Source organism: Oncorhynchus keta, chromosome 36 (assembly GCF_023373465.1).
Source record: "Oncorhynchus keta strain PuntledgeMale-10-30-2019 chromosome 36, Oket_V2, whole genome shotgun sequence".
In the NCBI taxonomy this organism is placed as follows: Eukaryota; Metazoa; Chordata; class Actinopteri; order Salmoniformes; family Salmonidae; genus Oncorhynchus; species Oncorhynchus keta.
Window position 1 is genome coordinate 1,614,704 of NC_068456.1, and position 27,181 is coordinate 1,641,884.

General features: G+C 42.7%; 1 protein-coding gene across 1 annotated transcript in view; it reads left to right on the forward strand.

Moving 5' to 3' along the window:
• The window catches only part of LOC118369378 (cadherin-23-like), a 625,272-nt gene that overhangs the window by 355,175 nt on the left and 242,916 nt on the right, over positions 1-27,181 (forward strand). The window contains 3 exon segments of the mRNA XM_052498286.1: positions 221-409; positions 17,569-17,718; positions 20,439-20,597. Of these exon segments, the coding sequence (XP_052354246.1) occupies positions 221-409; positions 17,569-17,718; positions 20,439-20,597 (498 nt within the window).

Consider the following 27,181-nt stretch of genomic DNA (forward strand, 5'->3'; position numbering starts at 1 on the left):
GCTTACCGCTCTCACTCCACCAGAGCAATTTTAGCTCCAATATGACACCTCTCTCACTTTCTCATTCACTCTCCTGTTCACACTGGAAATGAATTGCACTTGCACTTATTCGCCTGTCTTCCCTGCCCGTCCTCCTCCGATACTCCCCCTGTGTCTCTCTCTCCGCTCTCTCTCTCTCTCTTTCTCTCTCCCCCGTTTCTCCCCTCCATTCTTCCCTCAGGGCACAGAGTTGAACGATGACCGTACACCGTCAGATGCCTCGGTGATGACCACCTTCACCATCCTGCTGATTGACAAGAACGACAACGCGCCCAAGTTCAACAGCTCCGAGTACCGTGTGCACATCACCGAGCTGGCCCAGGTGGGCTTCGCCCTGCCTCTCTTCATACAGGCTGAAGACAAGGATGAGGTGGGTTACCATCACCACGCATGCATGCCTGTAACAATATATATGGCAACAAATTGTAACAAACGGTAATAAACGGTAACACTTTGTTTGACACGGTTGAAAGTTCCTGGGATCAGGACAGAATAAGCAGGAAATCCGGGATCCTCCAACCGGGATATGTGGAAAAACCGAGAATTTTGGGAACTTTAATGGAATCTTGCAATCCTAGATGTTGCGTTGGCTCAGTACAGCAGTATAGATTCAGATATAGTGTATTTTAGCAGTAGTGAGTAGTTGCAGAGGAGACATTGTGCTGTGCTGAGTGAGTGTGTCAGCCCAGTGGGAAAGCAGCCCTGTTCAACAGCATCCTCTTTAGTTTTCCATCATGTGTCCGCCACTTCCCATTAGCTCTATCTAACATCCCACCGCGCTGACACACAGAAACACATTCACATGCGCTCATAAACAGACACACAGACAATCTTTTTACACACACACTTGCTCGATCACTCACAGCAGCCCAAGACTAGGAGCCACATTTGACTAGACTACAATTTAATTTGCTTTGGAAGATATGGGATAGAGCATCAAATTATACCTAACGAGGAAAATCAATCACCACAGGTTGAGATAAGCCGAAAGCTAGTCAACTCTGATTGATTCCAGCACCACAGCCGCCAGGATGAAATTTGATAGATAACTGCAAGTCAAGTGGAGAGAGAACGAGAAGGAGGGAGAGAAGGAGCAGAAGAGGGAGGTAGAGGGGTTGGGAAAGAGTGAAGAAGGTGTAGAGAAAGTAGCATAACTAATGGAGTACTGGCAGGAAGTTAAGTGAATAGGGCAGTCATACAGACAGAGGGAAGCTGAGAGAAGAAGAGAGAGAGAAAAGGGTGAGGATAGAGAGAGCGAGGCTGCGGGAGAGATAGAGAGAGAGTGAGAGAGATGCAGAGAGACAGAGAGAAAAAGAGAGACAGAGTATGTGTCTGATGGAGAGATAGTGGCTTAGCAGCAGGTTTGTTTATCCATGTCATGGAGTGTGTTTGCTCTTGTCAGCATGGCGATGGATAGGAGTGCTAGGAGCTCCTCCACCAGGTGGTGATGGGCACACCTGGTAGAGGATAAGAGGGGTGCTGCTCTCAGACTGCGCCCTATCCCCTATTCAACCCTCTGCCCCAGAGGCTGTCAGAGTGTCAGAGCATGTGTGTGTGTGTGTGTGTGTGTGTGTGTGTGTGTGTGTGTGTGTGTGTGTGTGTGTGTGTGTGTGTGTGTGTGTGTGTGTGTGTGTGTGTGTGTGTGTGTGTGTGTGTGTGTGTGTGTGTGTGTGTGTGTGTGTGTGTGTGTGTGTGTGTGTGTGTGTGTGTGTGTGTGTGTGTGTGTGTGTGTGTGTGTGTGTGTGTGTGTGTGTGTGTGTGTTTAAGTAAAGAAATAAAAACACTGTAAAATGACATTTGAAAAAAGAGTAGCAAGGCTATTATTCAGACACCTGTTAGTCAGGCTTATTGAGGTAGTATGTACAAGTAGGTATCGTTAAATGACTATGCATATATGATGAATAGAGAGTAGCAGAAGCGTAAAAAGAGGGATTTGCGGGTTGTGTGACACAATGCAGATAGCCCGGTTAGCCAATGTGAGGGAGCACTGGTTGGTCTGGCCATTTCGGTAGTATGTACATGGATGTATAGTTAAAGTGACTATGCATATAAGATAAACAGAGAGTAGCAGCAGCGTAAAAGAGAGGTTGGGGAGGCCCACAATGCATATAGTCTGGGTAACCATTTGGTTACCTGTTCAGGAGTCTTATGGCTTGGGAGTAAAAACTGAAGGAAGTTTTTACCCCCAAAAAGAGTAGAGAGAAAAGTATATGACTGGGGTGGCTGGGGTCTTTGACAATGTTTAGGGTCTTCCTCTGACACCGCCTGGGAGTACAGGAGGGGACTGAGCACGCACCCTTGGGGAGCTCCATTGTTGAGGATCAGCGTGGCAGATGTGTTGCTACCTACCCTCACCACCTGGGGGCGGCCTGTCAGGAAGTCCAGGATCCAGTTGCAGAGGGAGGTGTTTAGTCCCAGGATCCTTAGCTTGGTGATGAGCTTTGAGGGTACTATGGTGTTGAATGATGAGCAGTAGTCAATGAACAGCATTCTCACATAGGTGTTCCTTTTGTCAAACATTTCGGTTAGACTTCCACCAGCTTCCCACAATAAGTTGGGTGAATTTTGGCCCATTCCTCCTGACAGAGTTGTTCTAACTGAGTCAGGTTTTCAGGCCTCCTTGGACATTTCTCCAAAAAGTACGATCCCCATGTGCAGTTGCAAACCGTAGTCTGTTTTTTTAATGGCGGTTTTGGAGCAGTGGCTTCTTCCTTGCTGAGCGGCCTTTAGGTTGTGTCGTTATAGGACTCGTTTTACTGTGGATATAGATACTTTTCTACCTGATTCCTCCAGCATCTTCACAAGGTCCTTTGAAGTTGTTCTGGGATTGATTTGCACTTTTTGCACAAAAGTACATTAATCTCTAGGAGACAGAACTTGTCTCCTTCCTGAGTGGTATGATGGCTGTGTGGTCCCATGGTGTTTATACTTGCGTACTATTGTTTGTACAGATGAACATGGTACCTTCAGGTGTTTGGAAATTGCTCCCAAGGATGAACCAGACGTGTGGAGGTCTACATTTTTTTCCTGAGGTCGTGGCTAATTTCTTTTGATTTTCCCACAATGTCAAGCAGGGAGGCACTGAGTTTGAAGGTAGGCCTTGAAATACATCCACAGGTACACCTCCAATTGACTCAAATGTGGTCAATTAGCCTATCAGAAGCTTCTAAAGCCATGACATAATTTTCTGGAATTTTCCAAGCTATTTAAAGGCACAGTCAACTTACTCTATGTAAACTTCTGACCCACTGGAATTGTGACAGTGAATAATAAGTGAAATAATCTGTCTGTAAACAATTGTTGGAAAATGACTTGTGTCATGCACAATGTAGATGACCTAACCAACTTGCCAAAAACTATAGTTTGTTAATTAACAATACATTTGTGGAGTGGTTGAAAAACTAGTTTTAATGACTCCAACCTAAGTGTATGTAAACTTCCGACTTCAACTATATATATATATATATATATATTGTGGTGTACAGCAGGTCAGCCACCAGGGTGAGACTCGTCGAGGCCTGGTGACAGACGGAGTATACATCACGAGGCGATGGCTCCATCTGCTGGACGTGCCAGGTCTCGACAGGCTCTCCGCACAAGACTAATTGGGGCTGATTGGGGAGTTGGTGAGTAATCAAGGGCTGATTGCTCACTAGCTGCACAAGCCCAGAAAGCTGCCAGAAAGGCAACACAGAGAGAGGACTGGGGGAAGTAAGGTGACTTATGTGTAGTTGTAGATGGTGCCCAAGCTAAGATGAGGGAGCTGAGTTTGTGTGCCCCTCAGTATACAGCAAGACTTGGAGCCCAGGAGACGGTATCCCGGAGAGGGTCTCATGGGGGAGACCTATCCTTTTCTTTTGATGTATTCTTTAATAAACACCTGTGAAACCGAGCTAATCATACTCTGTCCGTGTTTGATCTGTGTAAACGTCTTGACCAAACCCGCTGGTCTGCCACAATATATATATATACACACCCAACCGTTCAAAAGTTTGGGGTCAAATGTCCTTGTTTTTGAAAGAAAATACCATTTTTGTCCATTAAAATTACATACAATTGATCAGAAATAAAGTGTAGACATTGTTAATGCTGTAAATCACTATTGTAGCTGGAAATGGCCGATTTTTTATGGAATATCTACATAGGCATAGGCATAGGCATAGAGGCCTATTATCAGCAACCATCACTCTTGTGTTCCAATGGCATGTTGTGTTAGCTAATCAGTTTATATTTTTTATCATTAGAAATCCCTTTTGAAACTATGTTAGCACAGCTATAAACTGTTGTGCTGATTAAAGAAGCAATATAACTGTCCTTCTTTATACTGGTTGAGTATCTGGAGCATCAGCATTAGTGGGCTCGATTACAGGCTCAAAATGGCCAGACACAAAGACCTTTCTATTGAGACTTGTCCATCTATTCTTGTTCGGAGAAATGAAGGCTATTCCATGCAAGAAATTGCCAAGAAACTGAAGATCTCGTACAACTCTGTGTACTATTCCCAGAACAACGCAAACTTATAACGGCACAAGGCAAGACCCAAATGCAGACACAGGAGGCAGATGGCTGAGCTCCGATATTTATTGTACCAAAAGGGGTAGGCAAAAGGCAGGTTGGGGACCGCCAGGGTGCTGGGAGATCATGTGAACGGGAGAGATGAGTGCAGAGAGGGGGTTCACCAGGGTGCTGTAACCCCGAATTAAACGGCAGTAGAAGAAGTTAGCGAGCCCCAGGAAATGTTGTAACTGCACCCTGAACATAGGTTGAGGCCACTCTACCACTGCTTTCACTTTTCAGGATCCATTTGGATATTTTCATCAGCAATGACATATCCCAGAAAGGAGATTGTAGAGCAGTGGAACTCACACTTCTCAGCTTTCATGAACGATTGGTTCTCCAGGAGGCACTAAAGGACTTGTCTGACATGAAGAACGTGTTCTTGGGCAGACCGGGGAAAAAATGGAAAAAAACACTAAATGGTTTAGCATGTCTAGGAGCACAATGTTTACCAGAGCCTGGAAGACAGCGGGGGCATTGATGATTCCAAACAGCATGACCTGGCACTCATAATGTCCACTGGCTATGTTAAAGGCTGTCTTCCACTCATCTCCTTCGCTTATCTGAACCAGGTGGTAGGCATTCCAAAGGTACAGGTTGTAAAACATGGTGGCCACCTGGAGAGGTTCGAAAGCAGAGGAGAGGAGTGGTAGGGGGTAACTTGATCGTAATACTTGATCGTTATATAATTCAGACCCCGGTAGTCAATGCACTGGGTCTAGTCCTTTTTCTACACGAAGAAAAACCCCGCGCCAGCAGGAGATGAAGACGGATGGATGCCTCCAGTAGCAGATCATCCTCAATCTACTCCTCCATGGCTTTGGTCTCTGGGTCGGATAGAGAATATAGCCGGTGTGGTGTCTTGGAGGAGATAAATGGCATAATCATAAAGACGATGTGGGGGAAGAGAAGTAGCCCGTGCCTTACTGAAGACCTCCAGGAGGTCATGGTACTCAGTGGGGACAACAGCAACATCCCTGGCTTTGCTTACATCCTGAGGGGAACGCTTTCAGGCAATGAAAATTACAAAACGGGCTCCAACCCAGCATGAAGCTCGTAGTCCAGTCAATAGCAGGATTGTGTTTCTGGAGCCAAGAAAATAAATCCCAAAACCACAGGAACATGGGGAGGGAAATCGATGAGGAGGAACTGTAATATCTCACTGTGGTTTCCTGATACCCATATATGAACGGGCACAGTGCTATGGGTGACTCTTCCAATAGAGCGGCCGTCCAGTGCCCTTGCATCCATGGGGAAAGAGAGAAGTTGTGGGAATACCTCATTTAGAAACCATGGTAGCATCCATAAAAGTTTCATCAGCCGCAGAGTCAATGAGCACCCGGGGAGACTTAGACTGGACTCCCCACAGCAGAATCACAAACCAAGTTGGACGGGAGATGGAAGTTAGGGGACTCCCAGTCTGGCTCACCAGAGTACTTGTACCCACTAAAGAAAGGGGTTACTCAACCTCTCTGGGATATGTGGGACGCTAGCGTGTGGGACACTGGCCAAAAGCCAGGGAAAATACAGAGATAGCCAAATTCAAATAAATGACAATAAAAATCTAACTTTCATTAAATCAGACATGCAAGATAGCAAATTAAAGCTACACTTGTTGTGAATCCAGCCAACCTGTCAGATTTCAAAAAGGCTTTTTGGCGAAAGCAAATTTAGCTAATATCTGAGGATAGCGCCTCCGTAAACAAAAGAGAGAAAGCATATTTCAACTCTGCAGGCGCGACACAAAACGCAGAAATAAAAATATAATTCATGCCTTACCTTTGACAAGCTTTTTTTGTTGGCACTCCAATATGTCCCATAAACATCACAAATTGTCCTTTTGTTCGATTAATTCCGTCAATATATATCCAAAATGTCCATTTATTTGGTGCATTTGATCCAGAAAAACACCGGTTCCAACTTGAGCAAAGTGACTACAAAAATATCTCAAAAGTTACTTTGCCAAAACATTTCAAACTACTTTTGTAATAAAACTTTGGGTATTTTTTTAAGTAAATAATCGATAAAATTGAAGACGGGATGATCTGTGTTCAATACAGGAAGAAAACAAACTGAAGCATGCTTTCTGGTCACGCGCCTCTATCTAACAGTACACTTCAAGTGACCCACGTTCAAGATGGCCATACTTCTTCATTACACAAAGGAATAACCTCAACCAATTTCTAAAGACTGTTGACATCCAGTGGAAGCGATAGGAACCGCAAGAAGGTCCCTTAGAAATCTGGATTCCCAATGAAACGCATTGAAAAGAGAGTGACCCCCAAAAAATAAATCTGAATGGTTTTTCCTCAGGGTTTCGCCTGCTCAATAAGTTCTGTTATACTCACAGACATGATTCAAACCGTTTTAGAAACTTCAGAGTGTTGTCTATCCAAATCTACTAATACTATGAATATCTTATCTTCTGGGGATGAGTAGCAGGCAGTTGAATTTGGGCTTACATTTCATCTGGACGTGAAAATACTGCCCCCTGTCACCAAGAAGTTAACTGGGAAAGTGGCTATATAATGTCCCGCCCCTCCACAGTACAGACAACAGTTAGAATTTAGCCTGCGTGAGCATTCCCCAACCGATAACCTAGCTCTTCCCAGTTGCATGGGCTAAGGAGTAATCAACTTACCCGTCGCTGATGATTCACTGGGAACCTCGGTTGTTTTCGGCTCTCCTCAGGAAATACAAACATCAGGGATTTACAGATTCCTTCGGATGGGCGCCAACATCAGCAGATGAATGAGTGTTGCCGAGACATGACCACCTCTCACACCTGCGTTCTCGTAGGTGCCCATCAATCCTAATTGCCAAGGCAATGAGGGAATCGAGGTCCCGTGGTATTTCCCGAGCTGTGAGCTCATCCTTTATCCCCTCTGACAGTCAGTGGAGAAAGGTGTCAAACAGAGCCTCTGGATTCAAGGAACTCTCTACTGCGTAGTCATGTCACACTACAGGAGTTCTGATGTACCTGCAGTAGTTTTTGAGCCACCTCCCTCCCGGGCATCAGAGAATCGAAAACCTTCCTCACTTCTGCCATGAATTCCTCCAGGCTATGGGCACACAGCAGATTGTTGCTCCCACACAACCGTTGCCCAGGAGAGCGCACTTCCGGACATTATCGTCATTAAATACGTTATCTTCGATCAGTCTGATGGGAATGAAGAGGGCCGGAGTTCAAAAATGAGGGAGCACTGGGAAAGGAATGCCCGGCAAGTACCAGGATCGCCTGCATATCGCTCCAGAGGAGGTAAGCGGGGATCTCGAGGAGCCGGGGTAGGTTGAACAAATCCACTAGTAGTAGAAAGGTTAATGGGTGGTTGGGAGGTCTCAGAGGTGGTGGGCTGCATATGAGCTAACTCACTGATTTGCTCCATTATAGCCTTGAACCCTTTGTCGTGGCGTTCCATCAGGGAACTAAGCCCTTCCAAAAGGACCAGCAGTTCCTCCTCATGCCTCCCAATGGTGGCTCCCTGCAGGGAGACAGCGTGACAGAGCTGGTTCTACTTTGCTGGGTCTGTCATGGCCAGTTCGTACTATAAGGGCAGAAGGCGAGACCCAAATGCAGACACAGGAGGCAGATGATTGAGCTCCGATATTTATTATACCAAAAGGGTGTAAGCAAAAGGCAGGTTGGGGACAGGCGAGAGTTCATAAACCAGTTCAGAGAGTTGCAAAGAAAAAGCCATATCTCAGACTGGCAGCGTAGTGTCCAGAGCATGGAGGCGCTACCAGGAGATAGGCCAGTACATCAGGAGATGTGGAGGAGGCCGTAGGAGAGCAACAACCCAGCAGCAGGACCGCTACCTCCACCTTTGTGCAAGGAGGAGCAGGAGGAGCACTGCCAGAGCCCTGCAAAATGACCAACAGGCCACAAATGTGCATGTGTCTGCTAAAACGGTCAGAAACAGACTCCATGAGGGTGGTATGAGGGCCCAACGTCCACAGGTGGGGGTTCTGCTTACAGCCCAACACGTGCAGGATGTTTGGCATTTGCCAGAGAATACCAAGATTGGCAAATTCGCCACTGGCGCCCTGTCCTCTTCACAGATGAAAGCAGATTCACACTGAGCACATGTGACAGACGTGACAGAGTCTGGAGACGCCGTGGAGAATGTTCTGCTGCCTGCAACATCCTCCAGCATGACCGGTTTGTCGGTGGGTCAGTCATGGTGCGGGGTGGCATTTCTTTGGGGGGCCGCACAGCCCTCCATGTGCTCGCCAGAGGTAGCCTGACTGCCATTAGGTACCGAGAAGAGATCCTCAGACCGCTTGTGAGACCATATGCTGGTGCGATTGGCCCTGGGTTCCTCCTAATGCAAGACAATGCTAGACCTCATGTGGCTGGAGTGTGTCAGCAGTTCCTGCAAGAGGAAGGCATTGATGCTATGGACTGGCCCGCCCGTTCCCCAGACCTGAATCCAATTGAGCACATCTGGGACATCATGTCTCGCTACATCCACCAATGCCACGTTGCACCACAAACTGTCCAGGAGTTGCATGCCCAGGTGTTGTAGGGAGGCCATATAGGCACGTGGAGAGCACACACACTACTGAGCCTCATTTTGACTTGTTTTAAGGACATTACATCAAAGTTGGATCAGCCTGTAGTGTGGTTTTCCACTTTAATTTTGAGTGTCACTCCAAATCCAGACCTCATTGGGTTGATAAATTTGATTTCCATTGATCATTTTTGTGTGATTTTGTTGTCAGAACATTCAACTATGTAAAGAAAAAAGTGTTTAATAATAATATTTTATTCATTCAGATCTAGGATGTGTTATTTTAGTGTTCCCTTTATTTTTTTGAGCGGGACGGAGCCCCACATCAACATACAGTTGAAGTCGGAAGTTTACATACACCTTAGCCAAATTCAGTTTTTTTAAATGATCTGTCTTAGGTCAGTTAGGATCACCATTTTCTTTTAAGTACGTGAAATAGAATTCGAATAATAGTAGAGAGAAATATTTATTTAAGCTTTTATTTCTTTCATCACATTCCCATTGGGGAAGAATCTCCCGTCTGGATTACTGCAACTCGCTGTTGGCTGGGCTCCCTGCCTGTGCCATTAAACCCCTACAACTCATCCAGAACGCCGCAGCCCGTCTGGTGTTCAACCTTCCCAAGTTCTCTCACGTCACCCCGCTCCTCCGCTCTCTCCACTGGCTTCCAGTTGAAGCTCGCATCCGCTACAAGACCATGGTGCTTGCCTACGGAGCTGTGAGGGGAACGGCACCTCAGTACCTCCAGGCTCTGATCAGGCCCTACACCCAAACAAGGGCACTGCGTTCATCCACCTCTGGCCTGCTCGCCTCCCTACCACTGAGGAAGTACAGTTCCCGCCTCAGCCCAGTCAAAACTGTTCGCTGCTCTGGCTCCCCAATGGTGGAACACACTCCCTCACGACGCCAGGACAGCGGAGTCAATCACCACCTTCCGGAGACACCTGAAACCCCACCTCTTTAAGGAATACCTAGGATAGGATAAAGTAATCCTTCTCACCCCCCCCCCCTTAAAAGATTTAGATGCACTATTGTAAAGTGGCTGTTCCACTGGATGTCATAAGGTGAATGCACCAATTTGTAAGTCGCTCTGGATAAGAGCGTCTGCTAAATGACTTAAATGTAAATGTAAATGTAAGAAGTTTACATACACTCAATTAGTATTTGGTAGCATTGCCTTTAAATTGTTTAACTTTGGTCAAATGGTTCGGGTAGCCTTCCACAAGCTTCCCACAATAAGTTTGGTGAATTTTGGCACATTACTCCTGACAGAGCTGATGTAACTGAGTCAGGTTTGTAGGCCTACTTGCTCGCACATGCTTTTTCAGGTCCGCCCACACATTTTCTATGGGATTGAGGTCAGGGCTTTGTGATGGCCACTCCAATACCTTGGCTTTGTTGTCCTTAATAAGGCTAGGTATCCGCTAGCTGTTGACAACATCCGGTGAAATTGGAGGGTGCGCAATTCAAATAAACGATCGTAATATTAAACATTTATGGACATACAAGTATCTTATATTGTTTAACCTCTTGCTCCTACCTGACACGCAGGCGTCCCATCTAGACATCTGGAAATGCAAATGCGCTACGCTAAATGCTAATAATACTAGTTAAAACTCAAACGTTCATTAAAATACACATGCAGGGTATTGAATTAAAGCTACACTCGTTGTGAATCCAGGCAACAAGTCAGATTTTTAAAATGCTTTTCGGCGAAAGCATGAGAAGCTATTATCTGATAGCATGTAACACCCCAAAAGACCCGCAGGGGACGTAAACAAAATAATTAGCATAGTCGTCGCTACACAAACCGCACAAATAAAATATAAAACATTCATTACCTTTGACCATCTTCTTTGTTGGCACTCCTAGATGTCCCATAATCACTATTGGGTCTTTTTTTCGATTAAATCGGTCCATATATAGCCTAGATATCGATCTATGAAGACTGTGTGATAAACGGAAAAAAATAGCGTCTTATAACGTAACGTCATTTTTTTAAATTAAAAAAGTCGACGATAAACTTTCACAAAACACTTCGAAATACTTTTGTAATGCAACTTTAGGTATTAGTACACGTTACACGTTAATAAGCGATCAAATTGATCACGAGGCGATGTATATTCTATATGGGGTACGTCTGGAAATAATGTCCGGGTAAATCTCAACCAAAATATCCGGTCGGAGACCTGAACAAATGGCTTGTCTCTTCTTCGTTTGACCAAGAAACAAAGCCTAGGCAAATGACAAGACTGTTGACATCGTGTGGAAGCTGTAGGTATTGCAACCTCAGCCCCATTTAATGTGGTTCGCCTTTATCAATGGGTTGAAGTGGCGGATGGATATATATTTCTATTTTCAGTGATCAGATTTTCCTGCGCTTTTCAATGAAACGCACGTTCTGTTATAGTCACAGCCGTGATTTAACCAGTTTTATAAACGTCTGAGTGTTTTCTATCCACACATACTAATCATATGCATATACTATATTCCTGGCATGAGCAGCAGGGCGCTGAAATGTTGCGCAATTTTTAACAGAATGTTCGAAAAAGTAGGGGGTAGGAGTAACAGGTTAAAAGCTGAATGTCTTGTTAATCTAACTACATTGTCCGATTTACAATAGGCTTTACAGCGAAAGCATACCATGCGATTGTTTGAGGACGGCGCCCCACATCAACATATTTTTCAACCACCACAGGTTTCATAAAGTCACAAATAGCAATTAAATAAATCACTTACTTTTGAAAATCTTCCTCTGTTTGCAATCCCAAGGGTCCAAGCTACAACATGAATGGTCGCTTTGTTAAATAAAATCCTTATTTATATCCCAAAAGTTCAGTTTAGTTGACGCCATCGATTACAGTAATCCACTCGTTCAACATGCAGACAAAGGAGTCCAAAAAGCTACTGATAAACTTTGTTTGGTCCTGTAGCTCAGTTGGTAGAGCATGGCGCTTGTAACGCCAGGGTAGTGGGTTCGATCCCCGGGACCACCCATACGTAGAATGTATGCACACATGACTGTAAGTCGCTTTGGATAAAAGCGTCTGCTAAATGGCATATATTATTATTATATATTATTATTATATTATTGTTCAAACAAGTCAAACTACGTTTCTATTCAATCCTCAGGTACCCTAAAATGAAAATAAACTATTATATTTCATACAGAAGGGAGTATGTTCAATAGAACTCAAAATTATTACTCTTTTTTGAAGAAACAAGGCTGGAACAATGATCATAGACTGTTGACATCAACTGGAAGTCATAGGAATTGCAATCTGGGAGATGGAATTACATAGGACCGATAGCTTTCCATTATAAGAGTCTGTTTGGTTTTTCTTTGGATATTCGCCTGACATGTCAATTGTGTTATAGTCTCATGCATTATTTTTACATTTCTACAAACTTCAAGTGTTTTCTATCCAATGCTACTATATGCATATCCTGGCATCTGGGCGTCAGTAACAGACAGTTTACTGGGCACGTCAGTCAGGTGGAAATTCTGAAAAATGGACACTATCCCTAAGAATTTTTTGTTTTTTTGCCACAAGTTTGGAAGTATGCTTGGGGTCATTGTCCATTTGTAAGACCCATTTCCAAACAAGTTTTAACTTCCTGACTGATGTCTTGAGATGTTGCTTCCCTCATGATATATCCATCCACATGTTTTTTGTTTCTCATGATGCCATTTATTTTGTAAAGTGCACCAGTCCCTCCGGCAGAAAAGCACCCCCACAACATGATGGTGCCACCCCCATGCTTCACGGCTGGGATGGTGTTCTTTGGCTTGCAAGCCTCCCCCTTTTTCCTCCAAACATAACAATGGTCATTATGGCCAAACAGTTATATTTTTGTTTCATCAGACGAGAGGACATTTCTCCAAAAAGTATGATCTTTGTCCCCATGTGTAGTTGCAAAGCGTAGTCTGGCATTTTTATGGCGGTTTTAGAGCTGTGGCTTATTTCACGTTATCTCGATATAGGACTCGTTTGACTGTGGATATAGATACTTTTGTACCTGTTTCCTTCAGCATCTTCACAAGGTCCTTTGCTGTTGTTCTGGGATTGTTTTGCACTTTTCGCACCAAAGTACGTTCATCTCTAGGAGACAGAACGCGTCTCCTTTCTGAGAGGTATGACAGCTGCGTGGTCTCATGTGGTTTATACTTGCGTACTATTTTTGTACAGATGAACGTGGTACCTTCAGGCATTTGGAAATTGCTCCCGAGTATGAACCAGACATGTCTACAATTTATTTCTGAGATCTTGGCTGATTTCTTTTGATTTTCCCATGATGTCAAGCAAAGAGGCACTGAGTTTGAAGGTAGGCCTTGAAATACATCCACAGGTATGCCTCCAATTCACTCAAATGATGCCAATTAGCCTATCAGAAGCTTCTAAAACCATGACATAATCTTCTGGCATTTCCCAAGCTGTTTAAAGGCACAGTCATCTTATTATATGTAAACTTCTGACCCACTGGAATTGTGATAAAGTGAATTATAAATTAAATAATCTGTCTGTAAACAATTGTTGGAAAAAGTACTTGTGTCATGCACAAAGTCGATGGCCTAACTGACTTGCCAAAACTATAGTTTGTTAACAAGAAATTTGTTGAGTGGTTGAAAACTGTGTTTTAATGACTTCAACCCAAGTGTATGTAATCTTCCAACTTCAACTGTATGTGCTGCCAAAAAATACAACTTATTATTGGTTTCTGAAAGAAACTCATCATCGAAGAAAGCACTGGCATAATGGTGAAATCAGTGGGATCTCGCATTTTGAAACACGTTTCAAAAAAGCATGTGATTAAACGAAGATATCATTGATCACATGTTAATCTAACCTTGAAATGAGCATTGGTACATTTTGTCGGATCAGCTGTGCTTTGAAAACTGCATCGGCTCTCCGGTATCAAACGTCCCATCACTTGTCTATATTTACTACCATCTACTTAACCTGATAGTTATATTACATTTAAAATGGAGGTGTAGTTATCGCTATTTAAACATAAATTAATTAAATTATACATAGTAAGTTATTCAAAGTAAATTTGGTGTTAATTAGGATAGCTCTACATTTAAAGTTGACATAACTATGTTGCTATTGGTTTAACTAGGAAGTGTAAGTTCAACTGACAAATGGTGAAGTTAACTGTATTGTATTAGTCAAAGTAAATTTGGTGTGAGTTAGTATAACTTCACATTTAAAGTTTGTATAGCTTGACATATGCTGCACAACTTTTTGACTGGAAATAATACGTTGAAACAACAACAAAGTGATTACGGTGTAGTTCACTATGTAGGGACTAGGGTGTCATTTGGGGTGCAGCCCTAGATTAACACACACACACACAGCATACACAACAACAAAGACACTACCTCACTCCACAATAACACACATACACCTGAATGCATGTACAAACACCTGCACATAAAAATGCATGCACTGATACATATGCTCAACACAACAAAAAATATTTGAATCGTAAAAACCAGTCGAGACTGATGAAAGGCAAAATGTTGAAGATTGGCTCATTGTAGTGTCTGGAATTGAATGAATGGAACAATATCAACGACATGCAAATATTCATAAATATTTCTCCCACTGCCAGCCTCCACTGGTCACAATTACAAGGCAGAGTTGAGATTGACAGATGCATTACTAGATGCACTGCTAACCCACACATCGAGAGGGAGAGTGTTTGAGATGTTCCATTTTTACTAGTGGGTGACACCAGTGGTAGTTACAGAGCTCTTTCTTCATCACTCTTCTCCGTTTGAATCTAAAACTTTCCGCTCGAAACTCGTCACTAAACTTTGTGACAGCCACATCTGACAGGACCTTGGTATGAGAGCTTCAGAGATAGAGAGAGAGAGGCAAATGGATGGGCAATTACGTTTATGGGCAGTTTGAGGTGACATCCCTGCATATTGAATATTTTTTTTTAAATAGCCAGTCATCAGCCACAATGGTCCTTGCGAGATGAAAAACAAAACAAAAACATAGGGCCATTTTAACCGCCAAACATAATGCCCTCCACCATCGATCCACTGTCTGAGCCCTAAATGGCCCCCTATTCCCTATAAAGTGAATACCTTGGTAAAATAAAAGATTTGGTTGTGCTAAAGGAGGGATTTGAGCTAAGGGATACTGTGAATAATGTGACACTCATCTTGAAGGACCCAATAATGGTGTGAAATGGTGAAAGTCAACATGTAAAAAGTGAGCTTTATGAGTTTGTGTTTGATAAGTTTTATTTGTATTTGATCAAATATAAAACAGTTGTAAATAACACAATAGCGTCATGTTGCATGTTCTTCATCTTACGCCAGCCTTTGTTTTCTCTTAATCTCTGACTAAGACAACAAAAATTATGTCACTGGATCATGTGTACGCACACTAAACCAACATGACTAAGAGCAAAAGACCAGGATTAAATCTGAAACCTCGCTATTGTGCGCTTGACATTGAAGCTTTTACCTTGAATGTGATCTCCGCGAACATGGTAACATTGCCTTTAAAAGCTGCATTGTCTACAAGCGGGATCTGAGTGAATCCCAGACTAAGTGTAGCCGGAGCGATTTAGATAGTCATGCTTGTCAACATGGCTGCTTAAACATCCTCATTTCCTCGACAGCACACCTTATCCTCTCATTGTGTCATTCTGATTTCATCAAACACACACACACACACGCACGCACGCACACACAGTCAGAGGGTCCGCAAACATACCTCACACACACACACATACACATACAATTCTGATTTAAACGCATGGCTTCAATGAGCTGCCATTGGCGGTGTAATCATCGCTTTAGTAGAAGTGACGGCAGCTGTAGCAGTGGCAGCTTTGTGGGCATGGAGATTTGCTCTATTCTGTACTCAAACGCCCAATTACAATTTACATAATGTTAAGCAATACGGTGGAGTGACTTTTATGTGGGAGAGATAAAGAGAGGACGATTCAGATGAGGATACGAGATTATGAACTCCAATAGGGCTCTGGTCAAAAGTAGTGCACTAGGTACTGAATAGGGTGCAATATGGGGCGCAACCCGTTGCCTGCCGACAGTTGTCAGACGGATGTTTGGGTCTATTTAGTGGGGTCTAATCTTCACTTGTTTATTTTTTCAGGGGTTGATTTTTTTTCCCCTCCGTTGTTTGTTCTCTCTTCTTGTCTTTTTCCGCGAAAAAGAGAACCCTCCAGGTTAAATGTTTATTGAACTCCGAAAAATGTTCTCTCTGCGGATCAATCATTCTCCCGCTGTCGTCATGAGCCATTTCGCTGGCAAATGGATTCCCGCAGAAATAGAAAAGGGGTCTTTATAATTGGCTGCGGGTGGTGAGACACAGTTCATAACCATGCCACATGCTCTCAGTGGTTTGTGTTGTGTGTGTGTGTGAGTAGGGTGGTGGTGGTGGCTGGTGGTTTCCAGGGAAGTTAGAGCTGCCACTCTGAGATACGATCTAACCTCTGACCCTGCATCTCAAAGAGAGAGATAAGAGGGAAAAGAGATAGATTACAGGTAGAGGGGTGGGTGTACATACTGAGATATATAGAGGGAGGGATGAGAGAGGATAGAGGAATGAAATGTAGAGATAATAAGAAGATAAATGTGCATGGATGGAGCCAATAATTGGTGAATACATGCGTGTGCCTGGCATCAATCGAGCTCCCCCATTTCACAATGTTTTGAAGAGGTTTATGCTCAGTCAAAATAAAGTCAGACATTTTCTGACTCTCACACTCCAGTAATGAAGGTTTTGTCTTGCACATGCTAGCATGGTGTACACCAGGGGTGAGAAAAATAGGGCCTAAGCCGATTAACTGCGTGGTGGATTTACCAATAAAAATATGTGCGTCTTAGTTCATAGAAGCTCAGTTACATGAGTAACCTTCGATGTCCACTATTGGTGTTTGGGAAAAGCTGAGAGATTTCTGGTTACTTCCTACAAATTTGACTCTAGCGTTTGTATGGTTGGAGCTATTAGCTATTGTTACCCCATTCCTGAAAGCTAAGACTCTCAGAAACACATACATGCATTATAAACTATAGGAAAACATAGTATTTTTTTTACACAGGGTGCCGTTACATTTGGAAACTTTTGGCAAAATTGGAATATACCCACTTTTCCAGGCAACACTCCAGCACTGGTTAGGGTCATTGGAACTTGTTCTTGACTCGGTCTCACCCCCCTTTGGTCTTGGTCTTGGTCTTGACTCGGACTCGATTTGGTCCTGTCTTGGTCTTGAATCGGTCTTGCTTTAGATGGTCTAGAACACAACACTGGTGTGTAACAAAAGAGCTAATTTAAATCCATAGTCCTTAATGCAGTCCCACATCTCATACTGCAGCTTTTATTATCATCCATTTGAATATTTAACCAATATCTAACTCTCTCGCCCTTGTGACCCCTATCCCTCCCTCTCTCCATCCCTCCACCCTCTCCTCTAGGGAGTGAATAGTATGTTTCAGGTGTTCCTAACGGGGAACAACTCGGATCACTTCACCATCTCCCCCACCGCGGTGCAGGGCCGGGCTGACATCAGGATGAGGGTGGCCGTGCCTCTGGACTATGAGAATATTCGCGCCTACAGCTTCTCTGTGAGTTCAATCTGCACGCACACACACACACACACACATACACACTCACATACACACTAACAAACACACAAACGCATGCAAACAAACACACACCCACACAAAAACTTGTTTACGGCACGTTCTTTTCTCCGTTACAAACACACTATCAGTAAAATGTACTTTAACAAGAGCACGTCATCTACCGTATGGAGCACAGTGAGCAAAGACACTATGGGCAGGTTTCTAGGACCCAGATTTAACCAGAAGGGGACTAGGGTTCCAATTTTGGAACACCCCCCCATGTTCAGCTGGAAGGTGGCGCATGGAACGCAAAAATATTCCTAAAAACATTTAACCTCCACACATTAACAAGTCCAATAGCTCAAATGAAAGATAAACAACTTGTTTATCTACCCAGCAAGTCAGATTTCTAAAATGTTTTACGGCGAAAACATAGCACATATTTATGTCAAACCACCACCGCAGACATAGCTCATTTGCATAGCCAAGTTGGAAAAAATATGCAATCAACAAACGCAGGATTAAAAGAAAAATGATTTCAGTAACCTTTTGAAATCTTCATCAGATGACAGTAATATAACATGTTACACAGTACATTTATGTTTTTTTCAATAATATGCTATATATATCCATAAATCTCTGTTTACAATGACGCATCGTTCAAAAAATGCTACTCAAATGTCCGGAGAAATGATGATAGCTCCGGCAGATAAAGTCAGCTAACAAGGAATACACATCATAAACTTTGACTAAATATACATGTTCTACATATATATAGAAAGATACACTTCTTCTAAATGCAATCGCTGTGTTACATTTATTTTTAATGTTACAGGTTTCGTTCACTAGGCTATACTATGAGTCGGCGCTCAAAAAGTAGCATTATGGCTCCTCTATCTTGGAGTCCACACAAACCCAAATTTACCACATAAATATTCCCTTACCTTTGCTGTTCTTCCATCAGAAGACCTGGAAGGAATTATACTTACCAAAAACAGCGTTTAGTTTTGCAGTCTGTGTCTTTCGGTTCTCAAACACGACACATTTCGGTTGAAATGTAGCCAAAAGTCAAGTGGATGCGCACCAAAACGTCAAACTTACATATTATATGTCGACTAAACTTATCAAACTAAGTTCATAATCAAGCTTTAACATGTTATAAAGGTGTACAGCAATCGTGAGGACGAACAGAAACGCATGCATTGTATAATCGATCTTGGAAAAAAGACAGGACCGGAGCAGAGCGCGCATAAAAGTGACCTGTTTTTTCGCGTGACCGAAAGGTTTCGGCCTGCCAAAACTCTCGTGAGCGCGGGATTCTCACAATGAGAAGCCCCATTGAAAGCTGAGATCGCGCTGAAGACAGAGAGACTGTTCCCAGACCTGTAAGTGCTTGGGAAGGGTGGGGGCGGTGACGTCAAAGTTGGGCCAACTTTTCTGATGACAAGAGAGAGTTTGGGAGAATGACTGCCCTGAGAGTTCTGCTTTACATACAGACATAATTTAAACGGTTTTAGAAGCTTTAGAGTGTTTCCTATTCAATAATATTTTGTATTTGCATATATTAGCAACTTTTGACAAAAAAAAATTATGTTTACTATGGGCACGCAATTACTCCAGCGGGGGCAGTAGACAGCCCTATCCCCAACAGGTTTTAAGGAGCGATTGGTACATCCATTTTTTTTACTTTTAAATTAATTCATAATGTACAAAACATTTGGAACACTTGCTCTTTCTTTGACATAGACTATCCAGGTGACAGCTATAATCTTTTATTGATGTCACCTGTTAAATCCTCTTCAATCAGTGTATATGAAGTGTATGTTTTTTCAGTGATTTGAACTGCAACTGTAAGTTTATGTTTAGGTCCACACATCCTGAGAACCAAAGCATGGTAGTGCTATGAAGACAGTAACGGTATATAGTCACATTAGGTAAAACACGTACTAAAGCGTGGTCCATGCAGAAATAATTTGTCGAGATCGGTGTGGAAGAACTTGACTGGCCTGCACAGAGCCCTGACATCAACCCCATTGAACACCTTTGGGATGAATTGGAATGCACACTGCGAACCAGGCCTAATCGCCCGACATTGGTGCCAGACCTCACTAATGCTCATGGCTGAATAGAAGAAAGTTTCTGCAGCAATGTTCCAACATCTAGTGGAAGGCCTGCCCAGAAGAGAGGATGCTGTTATAACAGAAAAGGGGGGACCAACTCCATATTAGTACCCATGATTTTGGAATGAGATGTTAGACGAGCAGGTGTCCAGACTTTGTCATGTAGTGTATAATAATAGATGAATTTGGCATGATGGAATTGGTAATCGTCTGATGGGTGACAATACTATGGATTGTCAAATTGTGAATAAAGAGACTGATGGACAGTGCAGCTTGTGAACGGAGAACATGCATTTTTAACAAATATTTTCCAATCATATGCAGTCCAGACGTTTTGATTCCTGTATACCACCAGAATGACCAGAGCCTAAGTGTTTTAACACACATACATGTGCCAAACAACTCTACAAAATTAGCTGAAGGGTTTTGTTTTGATTATTGTAGGTGTCGTTCAATATGAAATACAGTAACTTACTTGCCACTGGCTGCCTTGCCACTGGCAGCACTTTATTGTCAAATTCACAGCAACCGCTATAAAGTGAAGGTGGCAACACGGCATTTTAACTTTTTGTATTAGAGTCTCTCCCCTCTCTCTTTCAGCTATTTGCCAATGAGTCCATGTCAGACCATGTGGGTTTTGCTCGTATCTACATTGACCTGATCAATGAGAATGACAACCGCCCCATCTTCAGTAAACCTCTGTACAACATCAGTCTGCCTGAGAACACTCCCAGAGGCACCTCCCTGCTACGCATCCAGGTAAGGTTATCACTGCAACATGCTATAACACACTGTAACACACACACAGCTTGTCACTGGATTACACTGTAGCATGCTGTGGTATGGTGTATGTTGTGCTGTAACACCCCTTGTTTAGGTAAGCTCGTTACGATCTCCCCGAAGTATGGTTTACCCTGTTGGAGTAGTAGTTAGCTGGGAGACACCGGTTCAAGAACGTCAAAGGGCATTGTACTGTCCCGTTTGCTGCATATACCAATTGCTGTATGGTATACTGTAGCTCCCTAAAACCATGTAAATCTGACAGAGTGGCCAACCAAAATCCTCAACATGTTGATACAATCAAAACATTCTGATCAGGATCAGAGATGGCCTCCAGGTGAATTGACCCTCACTGACACTCATCCTCGGTGTGTGTGTGTGTTACTCTTCCTGTGTGTGGGAGTGAGCATGTGTGTGTGGGCAGGCATGTGTGCATGTGTGTGTCTCCTCGTACCACCCTGCCTTTATTAGTCCCTACGTTTAATCCATACTAAGACCAGAGGTCACTATCATCTATATAACCTGACCTAGCAGTTTGACCATAGCCCATAGGGCTCTAGTCAAAGGTAGTGCACGAGATAGGGAATAGAGTGCCATTTGGGAAGCACTGCCGGTTATCTGCACATAGTTCCCACAATAACTGGATTACCATTAATTACGATGACAGTACTCTCAGACCTACACACACACACACACACTTAGACTCTAACCTGCTCCAGTAGATACAAGAAGCGCAAAAAGCATACGGTAGAAATCCATACTGTTTATAGACTGTGTGCTCGTGAAATTGAAATTGCGACACACCCAGGCAATCTAATACCCAATAAGTCTTCTTGATGACGTTCGCTGTGTGCAGGCGCGCACACACACACACACACACACACACACACACACACACACACACACACACACACACACACACACACACACACACACACACACACACACACACACACACACAAAGCAAGTCAGACATCGGACACAAACACTCACACACACAGAGGACACACAAAAACACTTACGCCGGACACACTGCTGCACAGTGCTTTCCTAATCTCTGCTGCTTCCATGTAACCTCAGTACAGTATGTCTGGTAACATTCTATAATATAATAATATAATAATATATGCCATTAAGCAGACGCTTTTATCCAAAGCGACTTACAGTCATGTGTGCATACATTCTACGTATGGGTGGTCCCAGGAATCGAACCCACAACCCTGGCGTTACAAGCGCCATGCTCTACCAACTGAGCTACAGAATGACCACTATAATAACTATCATAAATAAACATCAATAAACATGTATAAACTATTAACACATTTATTTGTATAAATGTATAAACATTTATTAACAAGCATTTCTAAGCTTTTTAAGCTATCCATTCCATAAGCATTTAAATAATGTATAATTATTTGTAAAGCATAAAGACATTCACAAGCATTTGTACAGGTTCATTCATGAATGTTATTATAAAGTGCTACTCCATGTCTTTCGCTCTGTCCTGTCTGCTCTAGCTGCTATTTCACTAAGTCTCTTATCATCCTCCCCATTCTTACTCCCCTTCCTGTTTCCTCTCCCTATCCCTCTTTCTCTCTCATCCCTCTCTTTCTGAGGCTGTTGTACTGTAGTGTCTAGCCAGTAAAGCCCAATTAATTTAGCTGTTATTTCACACACAGCACTTCAGCACTTCCAAGCTCACCACCACTGTTGTGACATTGTATCATTAATGTGATGACTGCTATTCATTGAATAATTAACTGTGTTTATAATTAACTCAGTAACCTGGGGCACCATGGGAAAAGTTTGTTTGAGTTACCGTTTCCCAAATTAACTCAAAGAATATCAGAATATTGATTTCATAGCAGTCGCTAATTAACTAATTTCCAGTTGCTAATTAATTCATTCATTTCAGTCTCATTCTGAATGTCGCATAATTCGTAAATCTACACAAACCCGGGTTTCACTAAATCATTCCGTACCACACCGATTGAGTTGATTATTTATTTACTAACAAGCTAAACATACACAAAACAGTATAGGCTATTGGTTAGGTATAGGTTATTGGTTAGAACTTCATACAATGGCAAAACAGGTCCCTAGCGGACCAACACAATATGACACGTGTTACACAAGATGTGGATTTAGAGAGAGGAGAGTGCACAAGAGAAAAGCACATTTGTAAACTATTTTTAGTTTAGTTTAACACCTACCCAAACTGCCGCTCTTAATGGTCAGAATTATAATGAATGTATTTACTTGCTGAAAATCTGCGTTGGGTATCTCTTCATGGACCGAGTTCCGCTTAGGAGATTTAGGCAACGATCTTAGATGGCGGCGTTTCCTTCATCACCGGATGTATGTCTCTGATTGTCCACACAATGTCAGTGTCCTTTCTCTTGGTAGTCTGTTATCTTGCACTTATTCTGTCAGAGTGGAATTCTGAGGAGGATAATCAGCCATATCGATGCTCCCAGCTTGGGCAGGAAGGCCGTGTAGTAACCGATGACTGAAAGAGAATAACCAGTTGGCTCTTCTTGAATTCACCTTCTAAGATACCGTAATCTACTGTAGCCTTGATTGTTAAGAGGTTCCTTTGTCCTTTTCCTTGTGTTGCGTTTGGAATCACAACTATCCGTAGACCTTGGCTGCAGCAGGCGGTCAACTTAGTCTGGATGTAAATTCTTGATGGCATGCTCTCTGGGTTCCCTGGGGCGTAGCTCGTTACGAAGGAAAGGTATCAGGATTTTACGCTGAACTAGTTTCAGAGTAACAACTAAATTCACAGTTCATCTTTACAAAAACATTCTCTTTGATCTGGATATTCTCTACACAATGCACAGTATGTAAACATCGTGTACATATTATGAAAACTCTTCAAGTTAATGTTTTCGTTATAACGTCGTCATTTATCTTTCAATAACATAACAAAAACAACATTCATTTTCATATTCCATCGATCATTGTTACCACCATTTTGGCTGATGAAATATATTGTCCCGAAGGCCATTTATTGCATGTTACAGTCCTGAGGTAGATTCTCCATAAGGCCCACACAAAGACATTCCAGTCCCAAACATTAACAGGACCAAGGATTCTTAAGATTTACAATGGGCATGAGTTGTCATAACCCCCCCCCCCAATCAAACCCTCTATACCTCTCCCCATCTGCGGGATCCTCACAGATCAGTCATGACACCACTCACTAGTGTCAGAACTTCTGTATACACACTATACTGCATGTCGTGACTTGGTGTGTGTGTGTGGGCGTGTCTGTCAGTGTGTCCTGTGCCTTGTGCACTCTAGTTTGGGGGTACATAATTTGAAAGCCAACCACTAGACCTTTCCACTATTCTAGTACCACAGTTGTGTACTTCACTCTATGCGGTCAACAGCTGCTGTCCTCTGTGAACACAGACACACACAAACACACTCACTGAGTGACCGACCATCTCCTCTGACTAAACAGATGTTTCCCCACTCCTCCAGCCTCTGTCCATAAATACATGTTAGGGCCGGGGTGGCTTTATGGCTGACACACCCACAAACACACACACAGTCCTGTGTCACACTGCCTCATCCCTCACCACCATCCCTCAAGGTCAGCACACGGACAGAGCAGAGAATTATCACGCTAGGGCCTGACAAACAGTCATCACACACACACCTCACAAGTGTGTGTCTGTGTGCAAGTGAATGTGTGCATGTGTATATACATGAAAGTGTTTGTCTGTGTGCATGCGCATTGTGTGCCTTCTTGTGCTTTTGCGTTTACTTGTGTGTTATGTGTGAGTAAATGCCAGTGAAGTCATTTCAATGAGTTAATGTACATGTTGGTATGTGTATGTGGCTCTGCGCTCTGTTTCTGTTCATAGTTATGAACTAACGATTACAGAGGCCTATTTAATATGGGGAGGATATTGCTATTTGTTGGATATGCTCAGCCCTGATCAAACAAATGTATGACATCTTACTATCCTGTGTGTGCACGGAAATGTATGAATGATGCTTTACTAATTCATTAGATTAATACGAAGACACATTGTTCTTCTAAATATTCTGAGTAAAGATAAGCAATTTTACAGTACACCAAAAGTTGTGTATATAAATTGTATCATTAAAAAACATTTTGAAATTGTAGATGACTATTGTTAATCAGCCACAGTTGCTATAAGGGATATTCAATGTGATAAAATGGGACTGACAGTACATACTGTATAAATCCTCTTAGCACTTCAGAGTGCCAATGTTAAATGTGAACAGACTTTTTAGGCATTCATTGCCACACCAAGAACTCAGTGAACTAAGTCACAGACAGGGTGTGAACTGCACCAGATGGCAGGCAAATGCCATTTCAGCACCACACGCCTGGACAGACACTCTAACTCCTCCAGCTCACTGGAGAGCTCAGGGTCGTGTTCATTGGGGCACATGAAGTAAAAGGTTTAAAACTGCTTGTGATGGAAAACAAAATTAATTATTTCATATTGGACTAGTTCAGATAGTACTTCTCTGTTTCGGACTATTTTCTTCTGTTTTGTGCCTACTGAACATGATCCAGCACTCGACCTGCGTGAGTCAGCTGTAAGTCAGTATGACAGTACTTGAAGGCTTATGTTAGTTAGTTAGTTAGTCTGCCAGCCAGCCAGCCAGCCCATCTGTCCGTCTGTTGGTCCGTTTGTTTGTTCATTAGTTTGTTTGCTCGTTGATTTGTTTTTATGAGTCAGTAAGTCAGTTAGTCAACTCTGTGTTGTTGTCTGTTCACACTGCTATGCTTTATCTTGGCCAGGTCGCAGTTGCAAATGAGAACTTGTTCTCAACTAGCCTACCCGGTTAAATGAAGGTGAAATAAAAAATAAAATAAAAATGTGTTCATTCATTCAATTAACATAATTATTGCCCTACATTTTATGGCCATGCTTGTGATGGCCAGGGTGTTGTGCATTCCAGAGTTTAGTATGTGAGGTGCGTCTTAATGGGGAGGTAGGGCAAAGTAGATATGCATATTTACATTTGCATAAGTATAATAATTATAAGTATGTTAACGTAATTTTCCCAGTGGTTTCAAACAGTGCCAAATGAGCACCAGAAATGTAATTGAAATGCTTTGTTGAGCTTAATATTTATGATTCAACTGATTATGGTTTATATACATACAAGCCTTATTCAATGATTAGTCAATGTCCCGTCTTGCAACCCCACCTTCCCACACACGCGCACAAAAATGCACACGCACGCACAAACTCTCTCTCTCTCTGACACGCACTCACACACAAACATAAGCACACACACAAGCACACAAACGGAGAGCAGCCCAGACCACAGACTGTTTCATATTTATCAGCTGCAGTGTTACTTATCATTATAAATATTTATTTGGATTTACTCTCTGTCCAGGTCTCTCTCTCCATCACACTCTTTCTCACCCTGGAGAGTTTAGACTCCGGCATCTCCTCATATCAGTAAAATTGCTCTTTGTTTTCTCCCCTCCTTGGGTTTGAGTGTGTTTGTATTCTTTCATTTCTTATTCATAGCCTCCAATTGTATTTTCAGTCTCTCACTTTCCTTTAGCCGTTGTAACACTAATGGATTTGGGGTTCTGTCAATGTGTGTGAGAAAAAGAGTGTGTGTGGTGGGTGCTTGGTAAATATTTATTCCCAATGGCCATTTTCTTCTCACTCCTATGGAATGGAGATTCCTTCAGTCTTTTACCCTTCCTTCTTTAGAAGTAGTATAATCACTCTCACATTTGAAGTCTTGTTGTATATGATTGGGAAATATAAGATCTGACATGACTTAAAATAAAATAACGTGCGCACTGCACTTGCCAGTATCGCTTACCACATTTGTATTTAAGCATATTTATTGTCCTCACTATAAGGGTACAATGCGAGACCCAGATGCAGACACTGGAGGCAGATGGTTCGAGTCCCTGATATTTATTATAATCCAAGGGTCGGCAAGAGAATGATCGTGGACAGGCAAAAAAAATCAAAACCGGGTCAGAGTCCAGGAGGTACAGAGTTGCAGGCAGACTCGAGGTCAGGGCAGGCAAGGGTAAAAACCGTGAGGACTAGCAAAAGAGAATAAGATAAGAAAAAGCAGGAGCACAGGAAAAACACACTGGTTGACTTGACAAGACACACTGGCACAGAGAGACAGGAAACACAGGGATAAATACACCGGGGAAAATAAGTGACACCTGGAGGTGGTGAGGACAATCACAAGGACAGGTGAAACAGATCAGGGCGTGACACTCACAGCCCTTCGTCAGAGAGTTTGTGATATTATAATTGTTCATCCTTTTGTGTAGACATCGCTCCATAGCTAATCTAGGATCAGCACACCTATTCGGATACGCTTTGTGAATACGGGCCCTGATTCTTTAACACTAGAAAGATAGAAGAGCGTCATAATGTCACAAAACAAATCCCCCTCATCGTTGACCTTTCCTAGATAAGCCTATATAACACACTGTCATTGTTAGAATCTTAATATCATGAAAATAACTGGAGTTATAACCCGTTTTTTTAGGAGTGCATGTAATTTTCTGAATGGTTTTT